Raw genomic sequence first — 21,765 nt, forward strand, 5'->3', positions numbered from 1 at the left:
CCCCGCTCCCGGGCGCGGCTGGGGGCGGGCCCCGCCTCCTGGCGGCCGCGAGGTTACACTGCAGGGCCCCCGCTCTGCTCAGTGACGCTGCGGCCGCCTCTTGCCCAGATCCGAGCGCTCCAGGGCGGGGGTGCGGTCTCGAAAAAGGAAGCCGAGGGCGTTGCAAGCTTCCCGTCGGACACCAGCTACCTGGCCCCGCACCCTGCCCAGTGCATTCCCCAGACACCTCCGGGGACCCCATCCGTTGCCTCTGGAGCCCCCTTCCCGCGTCAGCCATGCCTCTAAACCGCACTTTGTCCATGTCCTCACTGCCAGGACTGGAGGATTGGGAGGATGAATTCGACCTGGAGAACACAGTGCTCTTTGAAGTTGCCTGGGAGGTGGCCAACAAGGGTGAGCACGCCAGGCGGGGGGCCCGGACGAGAAGGGCCGTCGGGGATGGGGACCCGGAACTCTTGAGTAATAGGGGGACGGGGCTACATGGCATGACTCTTGGGTCCTGGGCTAGGAGCCTATGACTCCTGTGTCCTTCAGGAGGGGTTGGGGTATGTCTCTGGGCCCTGGGGGGAGGGGATGAGTCGCCTGACTGTTAAGATGAAAAGAGGCTGGAAGCCCAGGTCCTGAGTTCTAGAGGAGAGGGGGCTGAAATGAAAGATTCCTAGGTCCGGGAGGGAGGATTCCGAGAGACCAGAGACCTGGGTCCTGAACAGGGAAGGAGATGGGGGGTTGGCACTTCTTAGTGTGGACCTGGGAAGTGGCAGGGTTTCAGAACTGGCCCTAGGGGAAGGGTCTAGGGATGTAACTCCGGATTTGGAAGAGAGCTGGCTGGGAGATAGGATGCATGAGTCGTGGTGGGAAAATCTGGGGAACTGGTTACTTGAGAGTAAAGATGGGAGGAGGCTGGAGACCCTAATTCTTAGATCCTAGGGTGAGAGAGGGTTGGGGCCTGGATGCCTAGACTTGGAAGCAGCCGAGGGCCTGGGTTATGGATTCCTAAGATTAGAGGAGCCTGTGGCCGCAGACACATGCGTACTGGAATCGGGGAAGGCTGGGAAGTCCTAAATTGGTCAGGGGCTGGGCCCTGGGATGGGAGTGGCTGGGGGCCTGGATTTCTGTGTCTGGGGCTCCAAAGGGCCTGAGGTTCTGGGTTTGGAGGAGGCTGGGACTGGAATCCCAGGAGCTGGGCAGTCTCGCTCCTCAGAAGGGAGAGAGCTAGCGTTTTGCTTTGCTGACTCTTGGGAGAGAAAGGGACTGGGTCTTAACACCCCACGGAGCCATGTGTCACCAGGGCCCAGGCTCCAGGAGGTAAGGGGGCTGGGGGCCCAGACTCCTGGGTCTGGAGTGGAGCCATGGAAGGGGCAGGGTCCTGCATGTCTGTGTCCTCAGTTGGGGAGAGGAGACTGCCCCCCAGAGTCCCTGGGGGACTCTGGGGGCAAGGAAGGACAATTCTGGCTTCTCTTGGGCAACTGTGGGACGTTAAATAGGGCCATGAAGAGGGATTCTCCCGTACCGTGTCCTAGAGCCTGAGTGAGACTTTAAACCCAGCTCCTGTAAGCCGGGAACTCAGGAACCTGGGTCCTGGTAATCCTTGTCCACTCTGTCATCCTTGGGGCCCCAGCCGCTAATTCCCTCTGACCCAGGAGTCCAGGCCCTCAGCCCTTTCTCTCAGTCTCAGAAGTCTAGTCTGAGCCCCCTCCTCCCTCAGAGTCCTAACCCTACCCCCTTAGGAGTACTGCCCTCCAGCCCCCTATCCTCTCTTCCCTCTGACTCTGAAGGATGGGCTGGCTCCCAGTGCCGTCTTCCCTCTAAGCCAGAGGTCTAGGGCCCCAGTGCCTCCCACAGCCCCCCACCCCACCCCAGGTCCCAGAGCTGTGGACCTCGGCTGGGGCCTGCCCTCACGCACTTGCACCCACAGTGGGTGGCATCTACACGGTGCTGCAAACAAAGGCGAAGGTGACAGGGGATGAGTGGGGTGACAACTACTACCTGGTGGGACCGTACACGGAGCAAGGCGTGAGGACCCAGGTGGAGCTGCTCGATCCCCCAACCCCGGCCCTGAAGAGGACGCTGGACTCCATGAACAGCAAGGGCTGCAAGGTGGGACATGCCCGGCCGAGAGCAGGGAGGCGGGTGCCCGAGGTCGGGGTGGGAGCACCAGAAGAAGGGGCGGAGGTGACAGCCACAGGGGGAGAGGGAGGCATGCACAGAAACACAGGTGGCTTGGTACTTTCCCAGGCAGACATAGACAAGGTAAGACTGACAGATGCTCAGCAAATGCAGGATCCCGGGAAGTGGGGGGTGAACCCCAAGTTCTAAGATGTTGATATAGACAGACAGCAGATACAAGACAGACTGAGAGATGGTCCCAAGACATCAAGATCCTCAGACCCAGAGAGAGAATAAGAGCTAGATGGAAAGACAGACAGCCAGACAGAACCCAGGGGAGGTGGACTTGGGGTGAGGCAGGGGGCCAGAATAGGGGTTCTGGAGCCTGAAGTTCAAATTCGGCTTCTGTACTTCCTGCCCATGTGACCTTGGCTGATGAACATGCTATGAACCCTAATAGGGTCGTTGGGAGGATGAGAGAGTTAATAAAGTCTTCAGTCCGGTTCCTGGCATGGAGTTAGTGCTGGGTGTGAGCTGTTATGTCATAGTTATCATCATCATCATCATTACTGTAAACAGCCAGAGCTTGCGGAGTGAGGCAGACAGGGAGACAAAGGGAGAGAGGTGGATGGGGAGAGACTGACTGTCCCAAGAGATGATGGTGGCCCCAGGGGCTACAGCAATAGGGAGATAGACAGAGTCAATATACAGAAGAGAGGCAGCCCCATGTTTCAGAGAGAAAGACCTAGAAGGAGAGAGGAAGATGGAATACTGCTGAAGAGAGGAGAGACCCAGGCGACCGAGTTTTGGTGGGCAGAGCCCGGGGTTAAAGAGAGAAGGGGAGAGTCCCAGGGCCTCTGATGAGGACTGAAGGATGAGTTGCCACCCAAGGAGAGGACCATGAGGGAGCAGGGCTGACGTACAGACAGGTTGGGATCTGGGAGCGAGAAGTCTGGTGGTTCCTTCATTCATTCACAGCCTCTGGTGTCGAGTAGGGTTTTGAGGCCGGTCAGGCTGGACTGTGTCCCTAAGGAACCTTAGGGCAGCACAGCCCTCCCCCATGGCAGCTGCTTCCCACGTGCTGGGGGCCTAAGAATAGCCCCCCCCAGCAAAAGGGCAGACAACAGCTGGGAGGGGGAGGGACATTGGGGTCAGGATCCCAAGGCTGGGAAAAGCCAGGTTAGGGAGGAGTGTGACTGTTTGTCAGCTGAATAGAGTTGTGGCAGCAGGCCCAGAACCCAGGCCATGGTCTCTGGAGGAAGGCAGCAGACCAGAGAAACGTGGCAGGGGCCGAAATGAGACAGCGAGGCTTAGAAACATGGCAGTGGGTAGAAAACTGCAGACCTGGGCAGGGAAAGAGGGCAGGCAATATTAGAATTGTGGCTGCAGAGTACAAAAGGGCAGAGGAAAGAGGCAGCAGGTAAAAAATATATGGTGAAAAGGTCAGAAACAAGGCAGCTGAGGCCAGCCTGGTGGCATAGCTGTTAAGTTCACGCGCTCCACTTTGGCGGCCCGGGGTTCGCAGGTTCGGATCCTAGGTGTGGACCTACGCACCGCTTATCAAGCCATGCTGTGGTGGTATCCCATATAAAGTAGAGGAAGATGGGCACAGATGTTAGCCCAGGGCCAATCTTCCTCAGCAAAAAAAGGAGAGGATTGGCAACAGATGTTAGCTCAGGGCTAATCTTCCTAAGAAAAAAAAAAAAAGAAAGAAAGAAAGAAAGAGGGCCGGCCCTGTGGCTTGGTGGTTAAGTGCGCGCGCTGCAATGCTGGTGGCCCGGGTTCGGATCCCGGGTGCGCATCGAGGCACCACTTCTCCATTCATCCTGGGGTCGGGTCCCACATACAGCAGCTAGAAGGATGTGCAGCTATGACATACAACTATCTGCTGGGGCTTTGGGGGGAAAAAAATAAAATAAATAAAATCTTTAAAAAAAAAAAAAAAAGAAAGAAAGAAAAAGAAACAAGGCAGTGGGTAGAAGAAATATGGCAGCGAGAACAGTAACAGAAGTATCCAGTGGAAGGAATTAGTAGCAGAAGGAAAAGATCATGGGAGAAAGCAACAGGGTGGTTGGTGAGAGAAATGTGGTGGAAAACACAGAAACAAGGCAGCAGGTCAGAAATGATTAGCAGGTGGAAAACAAGGCAGCGGGGGCGTAGAGACAGGACGTGTGGAATGTGCAGTTATAAGGCTAGAAAGGAGGGAGCGGGTGGACAAGAACAGCAGTTATAGAGACTAAGCAAGGGACAGGGCAATGTTGCAACAGAGATGGAAAAAGATGGTGGTGGGAATAACTAACAGCAGAAAGAGAAATCAGGTGGCGGGTGAGAAATTAGCAGCAGGTACAGAAACAGAAGGTGAAAGAACTGAGGCAGGAAACCCAGGCATCTGCCTGTGGATGGGAGAACCACAGGTGCTGTGCCCAGAGACGTCTGGCCAAAGTCCTGAGCCTCCCTCTGGCACCCCCAGGTGTATTTCGGGCGCTGGCTGATCGAGGGGAGCCCCCTGGTGGTGCTCCTGGACGTGGGGGCCTCAGCCTGGGCCCTGGAACGCTGGAAGGGGGAGCTTTGGGACACCTGCAACATCGGGGTGCCCTGGTACGACCGTGAGGCCAACGACGCCGTCCTTTTTGGCTTCCTCACCACCTGGTTCCTGGGTGAGGTAGGCCCCACCGCCAGTCCCCATGTCTCTCCTTTCGACCCCAGGCTCAAAACTACAATGGCCATCAGCCCCTGGCCAGAGGGTGGCTGGCTTCTCCCAGGGCATTCTGGGAGTTGTAGGTCCTTTAATCCAAGGATTAGCTCTGACCTCTGGGAACGTGGATATCCAGGGGCCCAGACTCTTCTTTCCTCAGAGACCCAAACTCCCAACCCCAGCTTCATTCACTCCAGTCTTCCAAATATAGGAATTCTGAGCCGTTAGCTCTTGGGGTGGCTGGCCAGGCTGGAGGGTTCACCCCCCGGGAAATTCTGGGAGTTGTAGTTCTCTAGTCTGATATTGGCCGGATTTAGCTCTCAGATGGGGCCTTGGATGTTTTGGAAACCCCAGCCTATCGGAGAACCGGGAATCCGGGTTCTGCCTCCCTTTTAGGTTTTAAAAGTCTCAAGAAACTTCATTTCCCATGCCCTGGGACAAAGTTAATGAACAGGCTGCTCCTTGAGCATTCTGGGAGTTGTAGTCCTCAGTATTGGGTACAGGTCTACTCTTGATTGAGACAAGAGTCTCCAGGAATTGTGTCCAGGACTTGGGAACACTAAAACTTCAGTCTTTCCAATTCAGCCCTGCTGGGATTTAGAAAACCCCCAGCTCCCCCAGTCAGCCTCTGGGGATGAGGTCAGCTGGTGGCTGCCTCAAGGATTTAGTTCCTCGTCCTATGGGGATTGCATGGGCCACCGCCCACTCTGTGCAGTGGTGGTGGCTTCTGTCTCCTCTGCTTCCTCGTCCACTTTGGGGCCAGCTGATCATCTTCACGACACATGTGGAGACACAGTGGCCCTGTCTCTGTTGCCCCACAGTTCCTGGCCCAGAGTGAGGAGAAGCCACATGTGGTCGCACACTTCCACGAGTGGTTGGCGGGCATCGGGCTCTGCCTGTGCCGTGCCCGGCGGCTGCCTGTGGCTACAATCTTCACCACCCACGCCACGCTGCTGGGGCGATACCTGTGTGCTGGTGCTGTGGACTTCTACAACAACCTGGAGAATGTGAGCCGGGACTGCGGCAGGTGGGGGCTGCCAGTATTTCAGGACAGCCCAAAGCTGTCTGCGGAGCCCAAGGGGATCAGGCTCCCTCTTCTCCCAGGACCCAGGAGTCCAAGTCCCCAGTCTCCTCCTCCCTCAGACCCAGGAGTCCAGCTTCCAGCTCCAGCCTCCCCCAGGACCCCAGTCTGGACCTCCAGTCTTCTACCCAATTCTCCTAACCTAACCGCCCTCCCTTCCTGCCCAGTTCAATGTGGACAAAGAAGCTGGTGAGAGGCAAATTTATCATCGCTACTGCATGGAGCGAGCAGCGGCCCACTGTACTCATGTCTTCACTACCGTGTCCCAGATCACTGCCATCGAGGCTCAGCACCTACTCAAGAGGAAACCAGGTAGGGCACAGGCTGGAGTCCCTAGACGTGAATGAGGTAGTTGTCTATGCCAAGGCCCGTAAAGAGCAAAAAACTACAACTCCCAGAAGGCCCTAGGGTGATGGCCTGCATATGAGGCTGCCGTAGAGGCTAATGGGAGGTGTAGTTTCTTTGCTATTAATTTCAGAAGGGGAAAATTCTTTTATTGGCTAATGTAGCTATTGGTCTTCTGAAAGAGGACGGAGGTTCACTGGATTTTGTTTTTGAGAAAAGCAGTGTTAGAACCAGTTATTCTTTCCAGGCTATAGCATCAATTCTCAGTGGATGTGAGAACTACAACTCCCAGAAGGCCTTTGGCTGGTCAGCTCCTTCTATTCTTGGAATTTCCTTCATTTATTCATTCAACCACATTGATCTGAATGAAGAAATGAAAAGTGGACCTTCTCCCCCATTCCTAGATATTGTGACCCCCAATGGACTGAATGTGAAGAAGTTCTCTGCCATGCATGAGTTCCAGAACCTCCACGCTCAGAGCAAGGCCCGAATCCAGGAGTTTGTGCGTGGCCATTTTTATGGGTACGTGGGCCAGATACCTAAGTCTCGAGGGAAGAGGGATTTGGGAGCCCAGACTCCTGGGTCTAAGAGAGCGGACAGCTGGGGGCTCAGCCTCGAGTTCCTGAGCGCCAGAACAGTGGCTGAGTATTGCAGAAGATCCCCATTTAAGGAGAAAAGAACTACAACTCCCAGGAGTCCCCATGATGCCTCCGCACTGTCTAAGACGTTCTTTGCCCCTGTAGCTTCTGGGATTTGTAGTTTCAAGGCCAGGGCTAGAGGGCGAGGGCCTTGGCTTCACCCTGCCTTGTGGCTTTTTAGGCACCTGGACTTCAACTTGGACAAGACCTTGTACTTCTTTATCGCTGGCCGCTACGAGTTCTCCAACAAGGGTGCTGACGTCTTCCTGGAGGCCTTGGCCCGGCTCAACTATTTGCTCAGAGTAAGGCCTGGGCTTCAAGGGGAAAAAGGAGGATGAGAAAGACAATAAGTACATAATTGGCGAGAACAGAGACCCCAGGAGGTGGGGATAGGGAACCCCCTGTGTGTGGGAGGGATGTAGAGACCCAGAAAGAAGATCAGAGTCTCAGTGGGGATAGTAACTCTGTCGCATAATTCTCCTTGACAGGAAGGGGCATGGCAGGGTCCTAGTGGTCTTGGGGGATGCGAAAGGGTGGGTGGCCTCAGCCTTCTCCCACGTGATCCTAACCTCCCCCACTTTTCCTCTGCTCCAGGTAAACGGCAGTGAGCAGACGGTGGTCGCCTTCTTCATCATGCCTGCTCGGACCAACAATTTCAACGTGGAAACCCTCAAGGGCCAAGCCGTGCGCAAGCAGCTTTGGTCAGCAGCCCTGGGCCCGGGATCCCTGCCGATCCCACTCCCAGCTCTGTGATTTGGGTCTAGTGTTTCTCCTTGAGTGCAAGTTTTGTCATCTGTAACATGATCAACCTGCCCCACGGATTCCTACTGAAGTCACTTGCTTAAGATGCCTCCAGGGCAGGGGGCAGTAAGAAGTCGCAGGCGGGACAAGCGTGACAGCACGACCAGGGCTCTGATATCAAACCAGCGAGGTGCCACTCATGCCTCTGACCCTCGCTGGCTTTATGACTTTAGGCAAACCACTCCCCCTCTCTGAGCCTCAGTTTCCTCATCCATAAAACCCATTCATTAGCCATCGGATATTCATTGAGCACCTCCTGTGTGCCAGGCACTGTTCCAGGCCCTGGGGACATAGCTGTGAACAATAAAGAAAAATCCTTGCCCTCATTGAGTTCCATGCTAGAAAATTCTAGAAAGTGTTCTGGCAAAAAAATAAAAGGACTGGACTATGAGACAAGGTTGTCAGGACAGGTGACACTGAGAAAGCGCCATTGGGTAGAGACCAATAGAGGAAATGAGGGAGGGAGGCCTGTGTGTATCTGGTGAACAGCAGAGGGAAGAACAAGTGCAAAGGTCCTGAGGCGTGTTTGAGAAACAGCAAAGAGGCCAGCGGGGCTGGAGCAGAGTGCCCTAGGGAGATGGGGTAGAAAATGGGGCCAGAGCTATGGGAGGGCTGTGAGCAGAGGGATGTCACTGGAGCTACAGGGTGGCACTATTTGCTAGCTTTATTTGTGTACATAAATTTTCCTCTCAGAACATAATTTTCCCTTTTTATAAAATGGGGCCAGGACTAGAAGTCCTAAGAATAGCTGACATTTCTGGAAGGCTCACTGTGTGTCGGGCACTGTGCACTTTTTGTCATGACCTCATCGAGTTCTCACTGCGAACCTCTGAGGTTGATTCTATTTTTATCCCCATTGGACAGATAAACCACTGTTTATCTGTCAGAGAGGGAAGGCCATCTGTCCCTGGCCACACAGCTGATGCAAGGCACAAGGGTCCCAGCCTTCCAGGGCCTGTTCCCTGGATCCCCATCCTCCAGCTCGGAATCCCCAGGCCTTCTCTGCTCAGACCTCAGTTTCCCAGTTGCCCCAGAAGCCTAACAATAAATGACTGGGGTGTATGTGATGTTGTCACTTTGCTCCTTCCAGGGATACGGCCAACACAGTGAAGGAGAAGTTCGGGAGGAAGCTTTACGAATCCTTGCTGGTGTGAGTGTCCCGCCCTCAGCCCTGCACCCTCCTGGACCCTAACCCCCCCCTTCACCCATTCTCAGATGCACACCCCTGCTCACTTTGCAGGGGGAGCCTCCCGGACATGAACAAGATGCTGGATAAGGAGGACTTCACTATGATGAAGAGAGCCATCTTTGCCACGCAGGTATGGTTTGGACCCCTGGGCAGAGAGATGACAGTTCCCAGCAGCCCCAGACGCAGCTTGCCTTGTTAGCTCTGACCCCAGAGATTGCTGGGAATTCTGCTTTATTGGGCGGCCCTTATTGCGGGAATTATCCTGAGGGCGTCAGAAAGGTGTGAGCTGACTGGTAGAATTTCAATTCCCAGAAGCCCTTAGGGCAGCCTGCTTTCCCAAGACTTACTCTGCCACAGGGGCTGCTGGGTGTTGTAGTTTCTTTGAGTCCCCATGGTCAATGGACAAAAGGTGAAAGGGAACTTTAGAAAGTCAAGATAGCCACAAAAGGAGAACTACAACTCCCAGCTATCCTTGGGCCTTGCTGTGTACTAGCTCCACCTCTGTCCCCAGAGATAGCTGGGAGTGGTAGTTTGGTTGGGCCTCTTTTGAGATAGAGCCAGCAGGACAGCTAAAACACTTATCTTTCCCTGGAGAACAGTGAAAACTCTCAGCAGCCACTGTTTCTTATCCCATTGCCTGTATCTTAGTCTCCAAACACTCCTGGGAGTTGCAGCTTCTTTAGATTACTGGAAGGTTACTGGAATTAGGTGGATGGGGATCCTTAGAGAAGATTGGCTGTCACTAAATGAGAACTACAATTCCCAGCAGCCTCTGGGTCTTTCTGCTACATTGACACTTCCCTTACCCCATAGACTTCTGGCAGTTAGAGTTCTTTTATTCTCTGGAGTCAAGAGTCTTTGGTGCCTATGGTCAGGGTTAGTGAGCCATTTCCTGGGGAATGGAAACCCAGACAGCCAAGTTGCACAAACAAGGTGTGAATTGGTTTTGCCAAACTATAATTTCCAATAGTCCCTAAGGTGGCCTGCCTTACGGAGCATGCTTCTGCCCTGGGGCTGCTGAGAGTTGTAGTTTCTGGGCCCCTGGAGTCAGTAGACGGAAGGCGTGTAGAACTTTTGCTAAAATGATGGAATATTTGCAAAGAACTATACATCCCAGCAGCCCCTGCACTTCTATCACACTACCTCTATCTTCCTCCAGTGACTCTTGGGAATTGTGCTTTCTCTGGGCCTCTGTTTGAGGTGGAGGTGGAGGGAATTACAAGATGGAGTGTAAAGGTTTGGAAAGAGATCCTGGAAAGAGATCCAGGATTTTCATAAGAAAACTACAACTTCCAGCAGCCCCTGAAGCTTGCTACCATATTGGCACAGTCTCTGCCACGGTCCACTGGGGCGAGTTCAAGTTCCTTTGAATTTGATGACAGAGCCAAGAATACAGAACAAGATAGCTACAACTCCCTGTAGTCGGTGGGGCATGTTAACCCTGGATCTGCCTCAAAGACAGCTGGGAATTGTAGTTTCTTTTCAGCTCATGGTGGTTAAGGGGAAAGGAGAACCTTTACAGATAGAGCCAAGCAGGAAATCTACAACTCCCGGGAATCTCTTGGGCTGGTTGCCCCACAACCTGGTGGGAATTGTAGTCTCCTTGGATCCCCAGAGTCAGCCTGTCCCTTCCCTGACCCCCACCCCACTTGTGGCCCCTACAGCGGCAGTCTTTCCCTCCTGTGTGCACCCACAATATGCTGGACGACTCCTCGGACCCCATCCTGACCACCATCCGTCGAATTGGCCTCTTCAATAGTAGTGCTGACAGGGTTAAGGTGAGGGCACTGGGCAGGGTGGGTTGGGCATGGGGTGGAGGGGTGCAGGGGGAAGCCTGGGCCTTACATTCCCCATCTCCCTAGTTTATCAAAGCATTGTTATGTTTAGTAAGAACCTTAGCTTCTGAGGCAGACAGACTTGGATTCAAAACTTTGTCCTGCCACTGACTTGTGCGACTTGGGACAGGTTTCTTACCCTCTCTGGGCCAACTCTGGGATCTCAGTAGTCGCTCCATAAGGTGCTTGGACTGAGTCCTTCTTTTTCACTGCCAGGTGATTTTCCACCCGGAGTTCCTCTCCTCCACCAGCCCCCTGCTCCCTGTGGACTATGAGGAGTTTGTCCGTGGCTGCCACCTTGGGGTCTTCCCCTCCTACTATGAGCCTTGGGGCTACACGCCGGGTGAGTGCAGCATGGCGGTGGGGTCCTGGTCAGATCTGGCACGATCCTGGGGCAAGACACTCTGCCTCTCTGAACCCCAGGCTCCTTCTTTGCAAAACAAGGCAATGGCAACTGTCTGTTCTGCTCCAGTGTGTGTTTTTGTAACACAGTAGCTCATGTAACGCATAACTGGAGGGGTGATGTCACAGGTCACATGCGATTTCCCCCACTTGGCTGATATTTGGCCCCCCAAATAACAGCAGCTGAATGCACAGTTCACTAACACAAGTGAATATGGCAGAGCCTCCCCGAGCTGTCCCCAGTGCCCATCGCCTCCACCTTCCTCCTGTTGGCTCCCTTTAGACATGAGCTCCAAGTTGGAACAGCTCATTTGCAGTTCTCCCTTGTTTGGGGACATTTTGCTGTGATCCAAACAACCCTTCCTCACACCCTTTTCAGTCAAGCTACTTTCATGTTTTTCAGGCTAAATAAATACCACATTTGATGTAATATTTCTTAATTTATGAGTAATTTAACAAGGCTTTTTTTAATATGTGTGAGGAAGACCAGCCCTGAGCTAACATCCATGCCAGTCCTCCTCTTTTTTTTTTTTTTTTTTTTTGCTGAGGAAGACTGACCCTGGGCTAACATCCATGCCCATCTTCCTCCACTTTATATGGGACTCTGCCACAGCATAGCCTGACAAGCGGGGCGTCGGTGCACGCCTGGGATCTGAACCGGGGCTGCCAGCAGTGGAGCGTGCACACTTAACCACCACACCACGGGGCCGGCCCCTAAGAAGTCTTTTAAACTGTGCTTGCATGATAGTTAGGAATTTTGCCAATTTTGTTTCATCTGTGGTTAAAATGGTGCATTGGTTTTGTGTGTTTTGCCCCAACCCTATTTTTCCGATAAGCCTTGTTACATTTAGTGCCTGCTTTTGCAGCTCACAGAGATTTTTAGAAACATATAAGAATTATAACAAACTCCTTGAACCATTTCTCAGCGTTGTTTAAGGTAGGAAACTAGACATAGTAGGTGCTCTGTAGACAGCAATAGTAACGATGAGAGACCTTTTCTTACCCCCTGTCAAAACAGACTGAAGCTGTGATAACCAGTACGGTCTGGCCCAAGAAAGTATCTTACAGGTTGTGAGGATTAAGTAAAATGGTAGACATTGGCCCAGAGTACATGTTCAATAAATTAGCATCCTTATCGCCCAGCTATAGACTTTTCCTCATCCCGAGGCCTTGGAGCAAGTGAATTCCCTTTCCTGAGCCTCTTAGCTTCCTCTATCAGACTATTATAGTCTAATGCACAGCCTGCTTTTTCGGATCCTGACTTCCTCGGCACAGCGCCCAGCACCTGGTAAAGGCGCCAGTAGAGGGCGCTGTTGAGGCGTTTATCGCGATTTAAGAGGTAAACGAGGGGAAAGCTAAGTGAGCCATCTCACGCCTTCCCGCAGCTGAATGCACGGTTATGGGCATCCCCAGTGTCTCCACCAACCTTTCCGGCTTCGGCTGCTTCATGGAGGAACACATCGCAGACCCCTCAGCTTACGGTCAGCGCCCAGACTGAGAGCCGGGACTCTTGGATCCTGGGGAGGAGGGGTGTGGACTCCTGGATCACTAAGAGAAAAGAGGAGCGGGTGGACTCCTGGGTCCCAGGGGGAGGAGGGGTCCTGGTGCCATAGAGTCCCAGGGAGAAGGAAGGTTTCCCCAGTCAGTTTTCTGAGCCCCCGTCCTGGCCCCTACAGGCATCTACATTCTGGACCGGCGGTTCCGCAGCCTGGATGATTCCTGCTCGCAGCTTACCTCCTTCCTCTACAGCTTCTGTCAGCAGAGCCGGCGGCAGCGCATCATCCAGCGGAACCGCACGGAGCGCCTCTCCGACCTTCTGGACTGGAAATACCTAGGCCGGGTATAACTCCCTTCCCTGTCCTCCGCGGGTGAATCAGCCGCTTCCGGCTCTGGGTCTCAGATTGCTCAGTCTCAAAGGCTGGCGCAGGGCGCACGGTCTCCTCCTACCTGTAACAGTTGCTGTCCCTTTAAGAAATTAACGTTTGCAGGGCCGGCCCCGTGGCTTAGTGGTTAAGTGCGTGCGCTCTGCTGCTGGCAGCCCGGGTTCGGATCCCGGGCGCGCACTGACACACCGCTTCTCCGGCCACGCTGAGGCCGCGTCCCACGTACAGCAACTAGAAGAATGTGCAGCTATGACATACAACTATCTACTGGGGATTTGGGGGGAAAAAATAAATAAATAAAATCTTAAAAAAAAAAAAAAAAAAAAAGAAATTAACGTTTGCAGGAAGACTTCACTGGGCAGAAGTGCTCCTATTTGCATAAGGGTGTGGCCCAAAGGTACCTGACTTGAGAATTCCGCCCTGTTCATGGGAATGTGGCTCAGAGACTGTCCAATCATAGCTCTGCTAATCTACATAAGGGGTGGAGCTAGAAAGATGGCTAATTGGCTTAGGGGCCAACTGGAGGCGCCTCAGAGTGTGCTCATCTGCATAAGAGATGTGGCCAGGGTTCGCCCTCCTCCACGTCTGGCGGGGGCGGGGGCCGTTTCCCGCCCCCTGACGCCCCCTGACGCCCCCTCCGCTTCTTTCCCCCAAGTATTATATGTCCGCGCGCCACATGGCGCTGGCCAAGGCGTTTCCAGACCACTTCACCTACGAGCCCCACGAGGCTGACGCGGTGAGTGGACCCGGGGTCTCTCTGGTGGGCCAGGAGATAGAGGGCTGGGGTGGGGGTAGGGGGGTAAGTGGGGGGGGGTCCCTCCCGGGATCGGAAGGCTTCGGGGGCGCTGGATGCCTGGGCAGGATTGTAGGGACCTCCGCCCACTCTGCGGTTTGTGCCCACACCCCGTACGCAGACCCAGGGCTACCGCTACCCACGGCCGGCCTCGGTGCCGCCATCGCCCTCGCTGTCGCGACACTCGAGCCCGCACCAAAGCGAGGACGAGGAGGAGCCCCGGGACTTGCCGCCGGATGAGGATGGTGAGCGCTACGACGAGGACGAGGAGGCCGCCAAGGACCGGCGCAACATCCGCGCCCCGGAGTGGCCGCGCCGCGCCTCCTGCACCTCTTCCACGAGCGGGAGCAAGCGCGGCTCGGTGGACACGGGGGCCTCCAGCTCCCTCAGCACCCCCAGCGAGCCCCTCAGCCCCGCCAGCTCCCTGGGTGAGGAGCGCAACTAAGTCCCCTGCCCCACACTCCCCGCCCGCACTGCCTCCCCCATCCAGAGGGTGGATGCAAAAAACCGCACTCCAGATCCGGAACCCTGTGTGCGGTCCACGGCACCGCCCCCTCTGCCGTACTGTCCGGCCCCTCTAGCTAGCTCTTGGAATCCCCATACTCCAGACCCCCCAACTCCGTGCCTTTCTTGGGTTCCAGAATGCACAGTCTGTGCCCTGGAGTCCGCCAGGCCTGGCCCGGGTCCCAGAGCCCGGGACTCGGCCATTATCCTGCCGTGGTGCCAGAGGTTTTACGAAACCTGGCTTATTGCCTTCCGGGCTCCTAGAGCCCTTTGTGGCTTGCAATTCTACAGCATGCTGAAAGTGCTGTTTTCAGGCCTGGCCTGGGGGCCACCAAGCTCTGGAAACCACGTGGCATCCCTGCTAATGGGACAATCAACTCCAGAACTGGGCACTTTCAGGGACTTCACTGAATGCAGAAGTTCCTCCATTTCAACTCCAGAACTTGGGCTTCAGGCCAGGGAGCTGGTGTTGACTCTGATCCAGCCCTCTCTGGGTTGTCTGGCTCTGCCTGGAGGATCCCTCATCCCCTGCTCCCCTCTTCCTCCACACTTTGGCCAAGCAAAGGGGAACAGAACCACTTGGCTTCTCATTCCTACTGGAGAACATACAGTCTTGGTCTAGATGCCTTTCTGGCCTTTTCTGGACCAGACCCTACTCCTTCCCTGAGTCTGAGCTCACCCTGATATCTCCAGGCTCCTTCTGTGTCCTCCAGGGAATCCCCCTGCTGAGGACAGACTGGCTCTTCCCCCTACAATCCCCAATCGCTAGACCCACCATGAAACCACTGGGTTCTAGGTCCCACGCCGAATCTAGAACCTTACCACTGTGCTGCATCCTGGTCCCATTCCCCTGATCTAGAACTGGGCCCACTGGGTTCTAGAACCTCCATATTTACCTCGAGGCTCTTCCACCCCCAAGCTGTGCCCTGCCCCCAGCTTTGGTGAAAGGGAGGGGCCCCTCACGTGTGCTGTGCTGTGTCAAATGCACTTGGTTTGCAGTTGGGGGGGTGGGGGCAGAAGGAGTGTGATTGAAGTGTGTCCAGAGATGAAAAAATACATCTATATTTAAGAATCTCAGGTCTGGTCCGACATGAGGGCTTGAATGAGGGCCTTGCTGCTGGCCCCTCTCTCCTCCTGGCCTCCTCTCTTTCCCTGCCCACCCCTGGGTCCCTGATCCCTTGTCTCATTCTGCTGTCTTGGAGAGACTTGGATTGCTGGTCTGGATTCCTGTCTTATTTCAAGAGAAGGCACCTCTGGCTTGTTTAGTTGTGACTTGACTTGCAAGCGGCAAAAACTTGGCTCATGCTCTCTTTGGCAGAAAGGGACTGTGTCGCTGCACAAAGGATCAGAAGGTAGCCCGGAGCCATGTGTAGCTATTTAAGTTAATTAATTTCCTCTGCAGCACTAGCCATATGCGCATGCTCAATAGCAACTGTGGCCACCTGTGGCTCATGGCTACCCTATTGGGCAGCACAGGTATAGAACATTTCCATCGTTGCAAAAAGTTCTGTTGGATAGCACTAGCTTAGAGTATGTTACCAGGACTGTGGCTCTGGTCTTTGGCCCTACTGTCCCCTAGATGGCTGTGTTTTCAGGAAAAATCTTTTTCCTTTCCGTTCTAGTCTTCACTAGGCTATACGTGCATCTCTGAACCAATTGCTTCTCAGGGGAGTAGAAACACCAGAGGTTTGGATTTGGGTGTGTGATCTTCCTTCCTGTTAGCCACTGTGTTTGTGACAGACATAGAAGCCCCCTCCCCCTAAAGTGCAGTGACAGCAGGAGGGGCACAGTGCTGAGTGGACAAAAGAATACGAGTCTAGCAGCCACTTCCTCTTAGATTCTTCTACCAAAAACAGGGAAGGGGTAGTGGGGTCAACAGTTGACAGTTTTGTAACAGCCCCAGCAGCTGCCTGCTAAGCCATCTTCAAGCTTCTTTAGTTCCCATGAGAATTTAGCCCCAAGTTTCACATTTCCGTTCTGCACTGAGTCCCAAGCCCCCACCCCCGCCCTGCCCCAGCACAGCATCTCTCGCACATCACGTGCTTCCAGCTGCTCAGATCCACTTGATGAGTTCTTATCTGCTCCTTGACCTGGAGAGCAGGTGTAGCAAGCAGCCCTGGGAGGTCAGACCTGGGTGTGTTTCCTGGTTGCCATGGGCAATTTCCATCCTAACAACCTCAACTCACCCATATAAAGGAGCTCATAATTCTACTTACCCTCCCAGGATTGAGCCAGAGACCTATTTCCCCAGCTTGGCGGTGCCTGGCACAGACCTGTTTCTGGTTACTATGTTATCTCCAACAGTGTCTGCTTTCAGCTACCAACCCCAGGTCTTAACAAAACTAGACTCTCCCTGGAGTCTGGGCTCTACCATCTAGGAAGGACAGTTAACAGCCTGGCAAAGCAGAGAACCTGCAACTGCAACACGCCCCACAGGTGAGATCAAGCCTTAGAACAGGGGGGGCCAGCCCCATGGCGTGGTGGTTAAGTTCACCCATTCTGCTTCAGCAGCCCAGGGTTCGCTGGTTCAGATCCTAGGTGTGATATACTCACCGCTCACCAAGCCATGCTGAGGCAGCGCCACACATAGAAGAGCTACAACTCTACAACTATGATATACAATTTTGTACTGGGGCTTTGGTGAGAAAAAAAAAAAAGAGGACAGGGGAGGGGGAGCGGGCAACAAATGTTAGCACAGGGCCAAACTTCCTCAAAGAAAAAAAAAACCACACAGGAGAGACATGGGAGACAGACCCAGCTTCTGTCCTTGCCAGCCCAGTACAGCTGTAAGCCTTGTGAAAACAGACCCCACCTCATTTCCCACACCACATACACACACACACACACAACTACCAGCTGCTGCAAAAAGCTTTATTGTTTCTATTTGGTCCACAGCTTGGGAGAGGGCTCCAGGGTGGTTAAAAAGCTACCTAGTGGCTGCAGGGAGAGGCTCAGGCAGAAACTCTGACACCAAGGGGCTGCCAGAAGAGCCCCTCAAAGGCTGCTGGACTGCGGAGGCTCCTAGTCATGCTTGAGGGTGAGCCTTTCGAAGAGATACTCGCCCAGGCCAGCCTGGGGGCCAGCGAGCCTGTGAATGTTGGTCAGGTGGTCGCCCATCTTCTTGATGAGTTTCACTTCCTCCTCTAGGAAGTGGTTCTCCAGGAAGTCACAAAGCTGGAATGACGAAAAAGAAGAAAATGTTGTCACTTACAGAGAACATTGTGACAGACAGGGAAAGAGGCTCAGAAGGACCGCTGCCCAGTCATATGAGACCAAGGCTTAGATGTAAGCTGCATTCCCGGGAACGTCTCAGAAGTAGATAGGGATGAAAGAAGGTACTTACATGGGGGTCTGAGTGGGCAGAACCCAGAGCATGCAGATCCAAGAGGGCCTTGTTCAGATTCTTCTCTAGGCCCATGGCAGCTTCCATAGCCTGCAGGGTGTTGCCCCACTCATCCTGGGACGGCTTCTATACAGAAAACAGAGACGGCTCAGAACGAGCCACATACCCTGCAAAGGACTAAAACTACATTTCCCAGCAGTTGCTGGGGTAAAGAAGCTAGCGCGCAAATCGGTCTAAAAGCTTGTATCTAACCCCCCTAGTCTCCTAAACTGCACGTCCCAGGAGACGACGCTGCGGTCTACACCGCCACGTGCTGGGGGAACTAGGTGCGCCTCCACAATAAACAACCCGCACAAGACCGGACTCAATCTCCCAAAAGCCCACGCGGTGCCTAAACCAACGGTGACGACTCCTCCCGCGCAAGGACTGCTGGGAGATGTAGTCCCCTGCCCGCACGCTGTTTACCTGCAAGTCCTGGAAGAGGGCGCGGCCGCCGCGCTGGTTTTGCATCTTCAAGAGACGCTCCGCGCCCTCGCGCTTCTCCTCCGCCAACTCGCGGAAGAAGTGGCACACGCCCTCCAGAGCCACATCGTCGCGGTCGAAATAGGAGCCCTGCGGGAAGAGATGGCGCGAACAACGGTTAGCGGGAGGCGAGGCCCGGCCCGCGGACTCCGCCCTCTGACTACTCGACGGGACAAAGAAGACCAGCGCGTGCGCAGAAAGCCGGAGGTACGCAGTTGAGGGAAACTTGGGCAGGGGGCGTCCTGGGGACCCTCACCAGAGAGAGGTAGGTGTACGAGGCCCGCAGATACATGTTGACCAGGCGGTTGACCGCGGCCTCCACTTCGGCAGAATAATTCTGACGAATCTGGGAGCTCATGGTTGATGGCAGTAAGGAGCTGAGCTCAAAAAATCGGTGTTGGTTGGTCCCGCCGGAGGTAGAGGATGGCTGAGCTGGTCCGAAGACTACAACTGGAAGAGAGGTTGGAAGGTGGTCGGAGGCTGGAAGAAGAGGGCGTCCCTGGGTCTGTTCCGTCCAAACACTGTTGAAGCAAGAGACAGATCCGGGAGACGCCGAGCGCGCTGCGAAGGGCTGTGGCGGAGGCGGCTTATTTTATAGCACGCGGGCCCCCGGGGTGGGGCGTTCAAAGAATGCGATCGGCCAATCTGCGGTGGGGGGAGGCGGGGCCTGGAGCCCGCGCGTGACCAATCGCGAGCCGATAGAAGTTCCGGACCCCCGCCCGGAGCTGGGGCAGTCACGCGCCTGTAGCGCGAGGGTGTTGTGAAATGGGGAATTGGGGGGTGGGGAGTTTCGCGGGAGGCAAAGGTCCTGGCGTGATTTGGGGAAGTCATGGGGTTCTGGGGGGGTCTCTCTTGTAGGTGGAAGGTAGGTGGAGACACGAGGAGCCCTGGAAAATTATGATCCTGGGGTCCTGGGGGTGTCTCAGGAAAGTATTTGGATTCTAGGGTTCTCTCCGAGAGCATGGACTTTTCTGGAACCTTGGGTGTTCGTTCCTCAGAGGTGCAGAGACCTCCAGATGACTGGTGTTTGTTCTGGGAGCTAGGGGTCCTCAGATCATTGGGAAGTTTGGAAGGCGATGAGATGATATTTCTGGAGCTCTCTTTGGGAGATGGGTTGGACGGGGGACCTGGAGCCCTGGGGTTAGCTGAAAGGTGGGGGCGTGTCTGTAGCCTTAGAGTTCACAGTGGAAGTCTTTGTTTTTCTGGAACCTTCCCAAAAGAGGTTTTTAGGTCTTTGAGGTGATCTGCAGGATCAAGAGAGTAGTTGTTCGAGAGCCTTAGGGTTCAGCCCTGGGAGTGGGGGAGACAGATGATTCTGGAAGCTTGGTGGGGCCTTTTTTTAAAGAAGTAGAGGGCCTTGGAGAGCCCTTTGGAGCCCTGGGAAGGTTGTCTCAGCCACGTGGAATGCCTTGGGGCTATTTCAGGGGCCCATTGTTTTTCTGGGAGCTGAGAAGGGGAGGGGTAAAATGACGCTGCAGCTTTGGGGGCTCTCTGAGGCCGAATTTCCTGGGAACTATTTTAAAGGCAGCCAGAGACTCTGGGAATTCTCTTTGGCTCTGTCTCTCTGAAGTTGTACATGTCTTGCCTGGCACATGCTCCTTCAAGGACGGAGAGCAGCCTGGGTCCTGGGGAAATAAGGAGGGTCTGGGGACTTGTGGATGTGTGTCTTCGACCGATGGACGTTTTTCAAGTGTGCCAGGTCCTGGCTGGTGTCTGGGGGCTGCTCAAACCAGGCCTCTGCTCTCAGGGAGCTCCCGGTAATTGGCGGGGAAAGCAGACACAAAGACAGGAACTTCACCCTATTAAGTGCCCTCATGGAAGCCACTCTTGGGCTGGGGCAGGGGGCTGAAGCCGCTAGGGGTGGGGGAGAGTTCAGGGCCTCCTTGGCAGAGGAGCCCCTCTGAGCAGCCCAGGCAGGGTACCCGCTGACCAAGGGGATATGGAGCCAGGCGGGTAACTGGGGTCCTCAAGGGGCGTCTGGGCTGGTGGCCAGGAGAGCAGGGTGCTGAGTCATGCTGAACTCAGCGAAGAAAGGGGCTCGGGCAGAGGGGCGGGGTGGGGGCTCATGACCTCATCTCGGCGGGGGGGCGGGGAGGGGGGGGCGGGGAGGGGGGGGCCCGGGCTGCAGTCTGGCCCTCTCCCCCAAGGTGCCGCCTCTTGAGGGCTTTGTCTGTGTGTCTTACTGTCTTTTTAGTTCCCTGGGTGTTTTCTCTGGGCTCCTGCCTGTGGCCATATTGTCCCCTCCCCTCACTGCTATCTTAGCTGTCTGACATCTCTCCTCGGACGGACTTGGTGTCTCTGGGCAGACTCTTGGGGAGGGGCAGTGGCCCTAGGCACGTAGTCACCTTGTGCCCGAGTTACTCTTTCACCAGATCTCACAGCCCAGCCTGAAGACCTTTAGCCTCAGGCAGGTCCCACAGGTGGAGAGGTGACTGTGAAGGTGCTCACAGGTGGAGGGAGGGGAACGAGTGCAGCAGATGATCTGAAGGACGGACAGAGATCATGGGGTTTGGGGGAGACCATGGGATATGGAGGACGACGAGAGACCCAGAGAGAAGAGGACAGAGACCCAGAGAGAGAGGGGGACAGAGACAGAGAGGGGGACAGAGACCCAGAGAGAGGGGGACAGAGATCCAGAGAGGGGGACAGAGACCCAGAGAGAGAGGGGGACAGAGACCCAGAGAGAGAGGGGGACAGAGACCCAGAGAGAGGGGGACAGAGACCCAGAGAGAGGGGGACAGAGACCCAGAGGGAGAGGGGGACAGAGACCCAGGGAGAGGGGGACAGAGATCCAGGGAGAAGGGACGACAGACTGACTCTTTCTGAGTGATCTCATTCTCAGTCCCCTTGTGTCTAAATCTGCGAGGCCCCTTTCTGAGTTCAGCATCTTCCTGGGGCCTCCCAGCCAGTTCCTGACCAGGCCCTAGAGCTCCTCCCCCCCACCCCCCACCCCCCACAGCCTGTCAGTCTCCAGCCACCTCTCCCATCTCCCCCCACACAGCATAGCCTCAGGTCTCCTCTTCTCCCTTGGACCCTCTGGTCCCAGCCTCCTCACCCGCAGACCTCCAGTAGCTTCCCCTCAAGTTCTTTAATAACCCTTTGACCCCAACTCTTCAGTACCTGTTCATGCCCTCTGACCCCTCTCCCTCGCTATCTGTGCCAGCTCCAGAGCCCTCCTCGGGTCCTCTCCCCACCCCTCTTCCCTCCTCCACTTCAGTAAATGTGCAGCTTCCTGTGGCCCCATACCGTGGAAGCTTCCAGGCCCTAGTTCCCCAGGCCCAGGAAGCCTGCTCTGCACCCTGCTGCCCTGTTCTCCCCACCACACCCCCAGGCTCGTCTAGCGGGGCTCAGGCCTTGCCCAGTGCTGCCTCCAACACAATGCCCTAGGGCTGCAACCCGTGATCTGAGTTGCTTCCGTTGTCCTCAGGACCAGGGCGGGGATGCAGCTCACCACTAACCCCCAGGGGGCACTGGGCACCCTCAGGAAAACGTGTCAGCACGTGAGGCCCGGTCTCCTGCCACAGTCAGGGGGTGGGCCCAGTGACTCAGACGCTCAAGTGTGGCCCGAAAGAGGTTTATTGCCCCCCCGAGACCACTCCGGTCCCCCCCCCATAATTACAAAAGTAAG

At 55.1% G+C, this 21,765-nt stretch overlaps 2 protein-coding genes across 2 annotated transcripts; one reads left to right on the top strand and one right to left on the bottom strand.

The window, feature by feature from the left end:
* The first annotated feature begins 59 nt into the window (after window positions 1-59).
* GYS1 (glycogen synthase 1) lies at window positions 60-15,349 on the top strand. Its single transcript, XM_004440251.3, has 16 exons — window positions 60-393; window positions 1,916-2,097; window positions 4,577-4,768; window positions 5,623-5,808; window positions 6,050-6,194; window positions 6,632-6,749; window positions 7,047-7,167; window positions 7,460-7,566; window positions 8,757-8,816; window positions 8,907-8,985; window positions 10,520-10,633; window positions 10,907-11,033; window positions 12,478-12,573; window positions 12,769-12,932; window positions 13,631-13,711; window positions 13,890-15,349. The coding sequence occupies exons 1-16, from the start codon at window positions 276-278 to the stop codon at window positions 14,211-14,213; spliced, it is 2,214 nt and encodes a 737-aa protein (XP_004440308.1). The 5' UTR covers window positions 60-275; the 3' UTR covers window positions 14,214-15,349.
* Window positions 15,350-17,122: 1,773 nt separating this feature from the next.
* FTL (ferritin light chain) lies at window positions 17,123-18,711 on the bottom strand. The gene is made up of 4 exons (XM_004440249.3): window positions 18,394-18,711; window positions 18,081-18,227; window positions 17,616-17,741; window positions 17,123-17,446 (listed from the first exon to the last, which is right to left on the bottom strand). Exons 1-4 carry the CDS (start codon window positions 18,493-18,495, stop codon window positions 17,294-17,296), a joined length of 528 nt encoding a protein of 175 aa, XP_004440306.1. The 5' UTR covers window positions 18,496-18,711; the 3' UTR covers window positions 17,123-17,293.
* Window positions 18,712-21,765: the final 3,054 nt, after the last annotated feature.

This window comes from Ceratotherium simum, chromosome 33 (assembly GCF_057802395.1).
Source record: "Ceratotherium simum simum isolate JZ-2026a chromosome 33, ASM5780239v1, whole genome shotgun sequence".
In the NCBI taxonomy this organism is placed as follows: domain Eukaryota; kingdom Metazoa; phylum Chordata; class Mammalia; order Perissodactyla; family Rhinocerotidae; genus Ceratotherium; species Ceratotherium simum.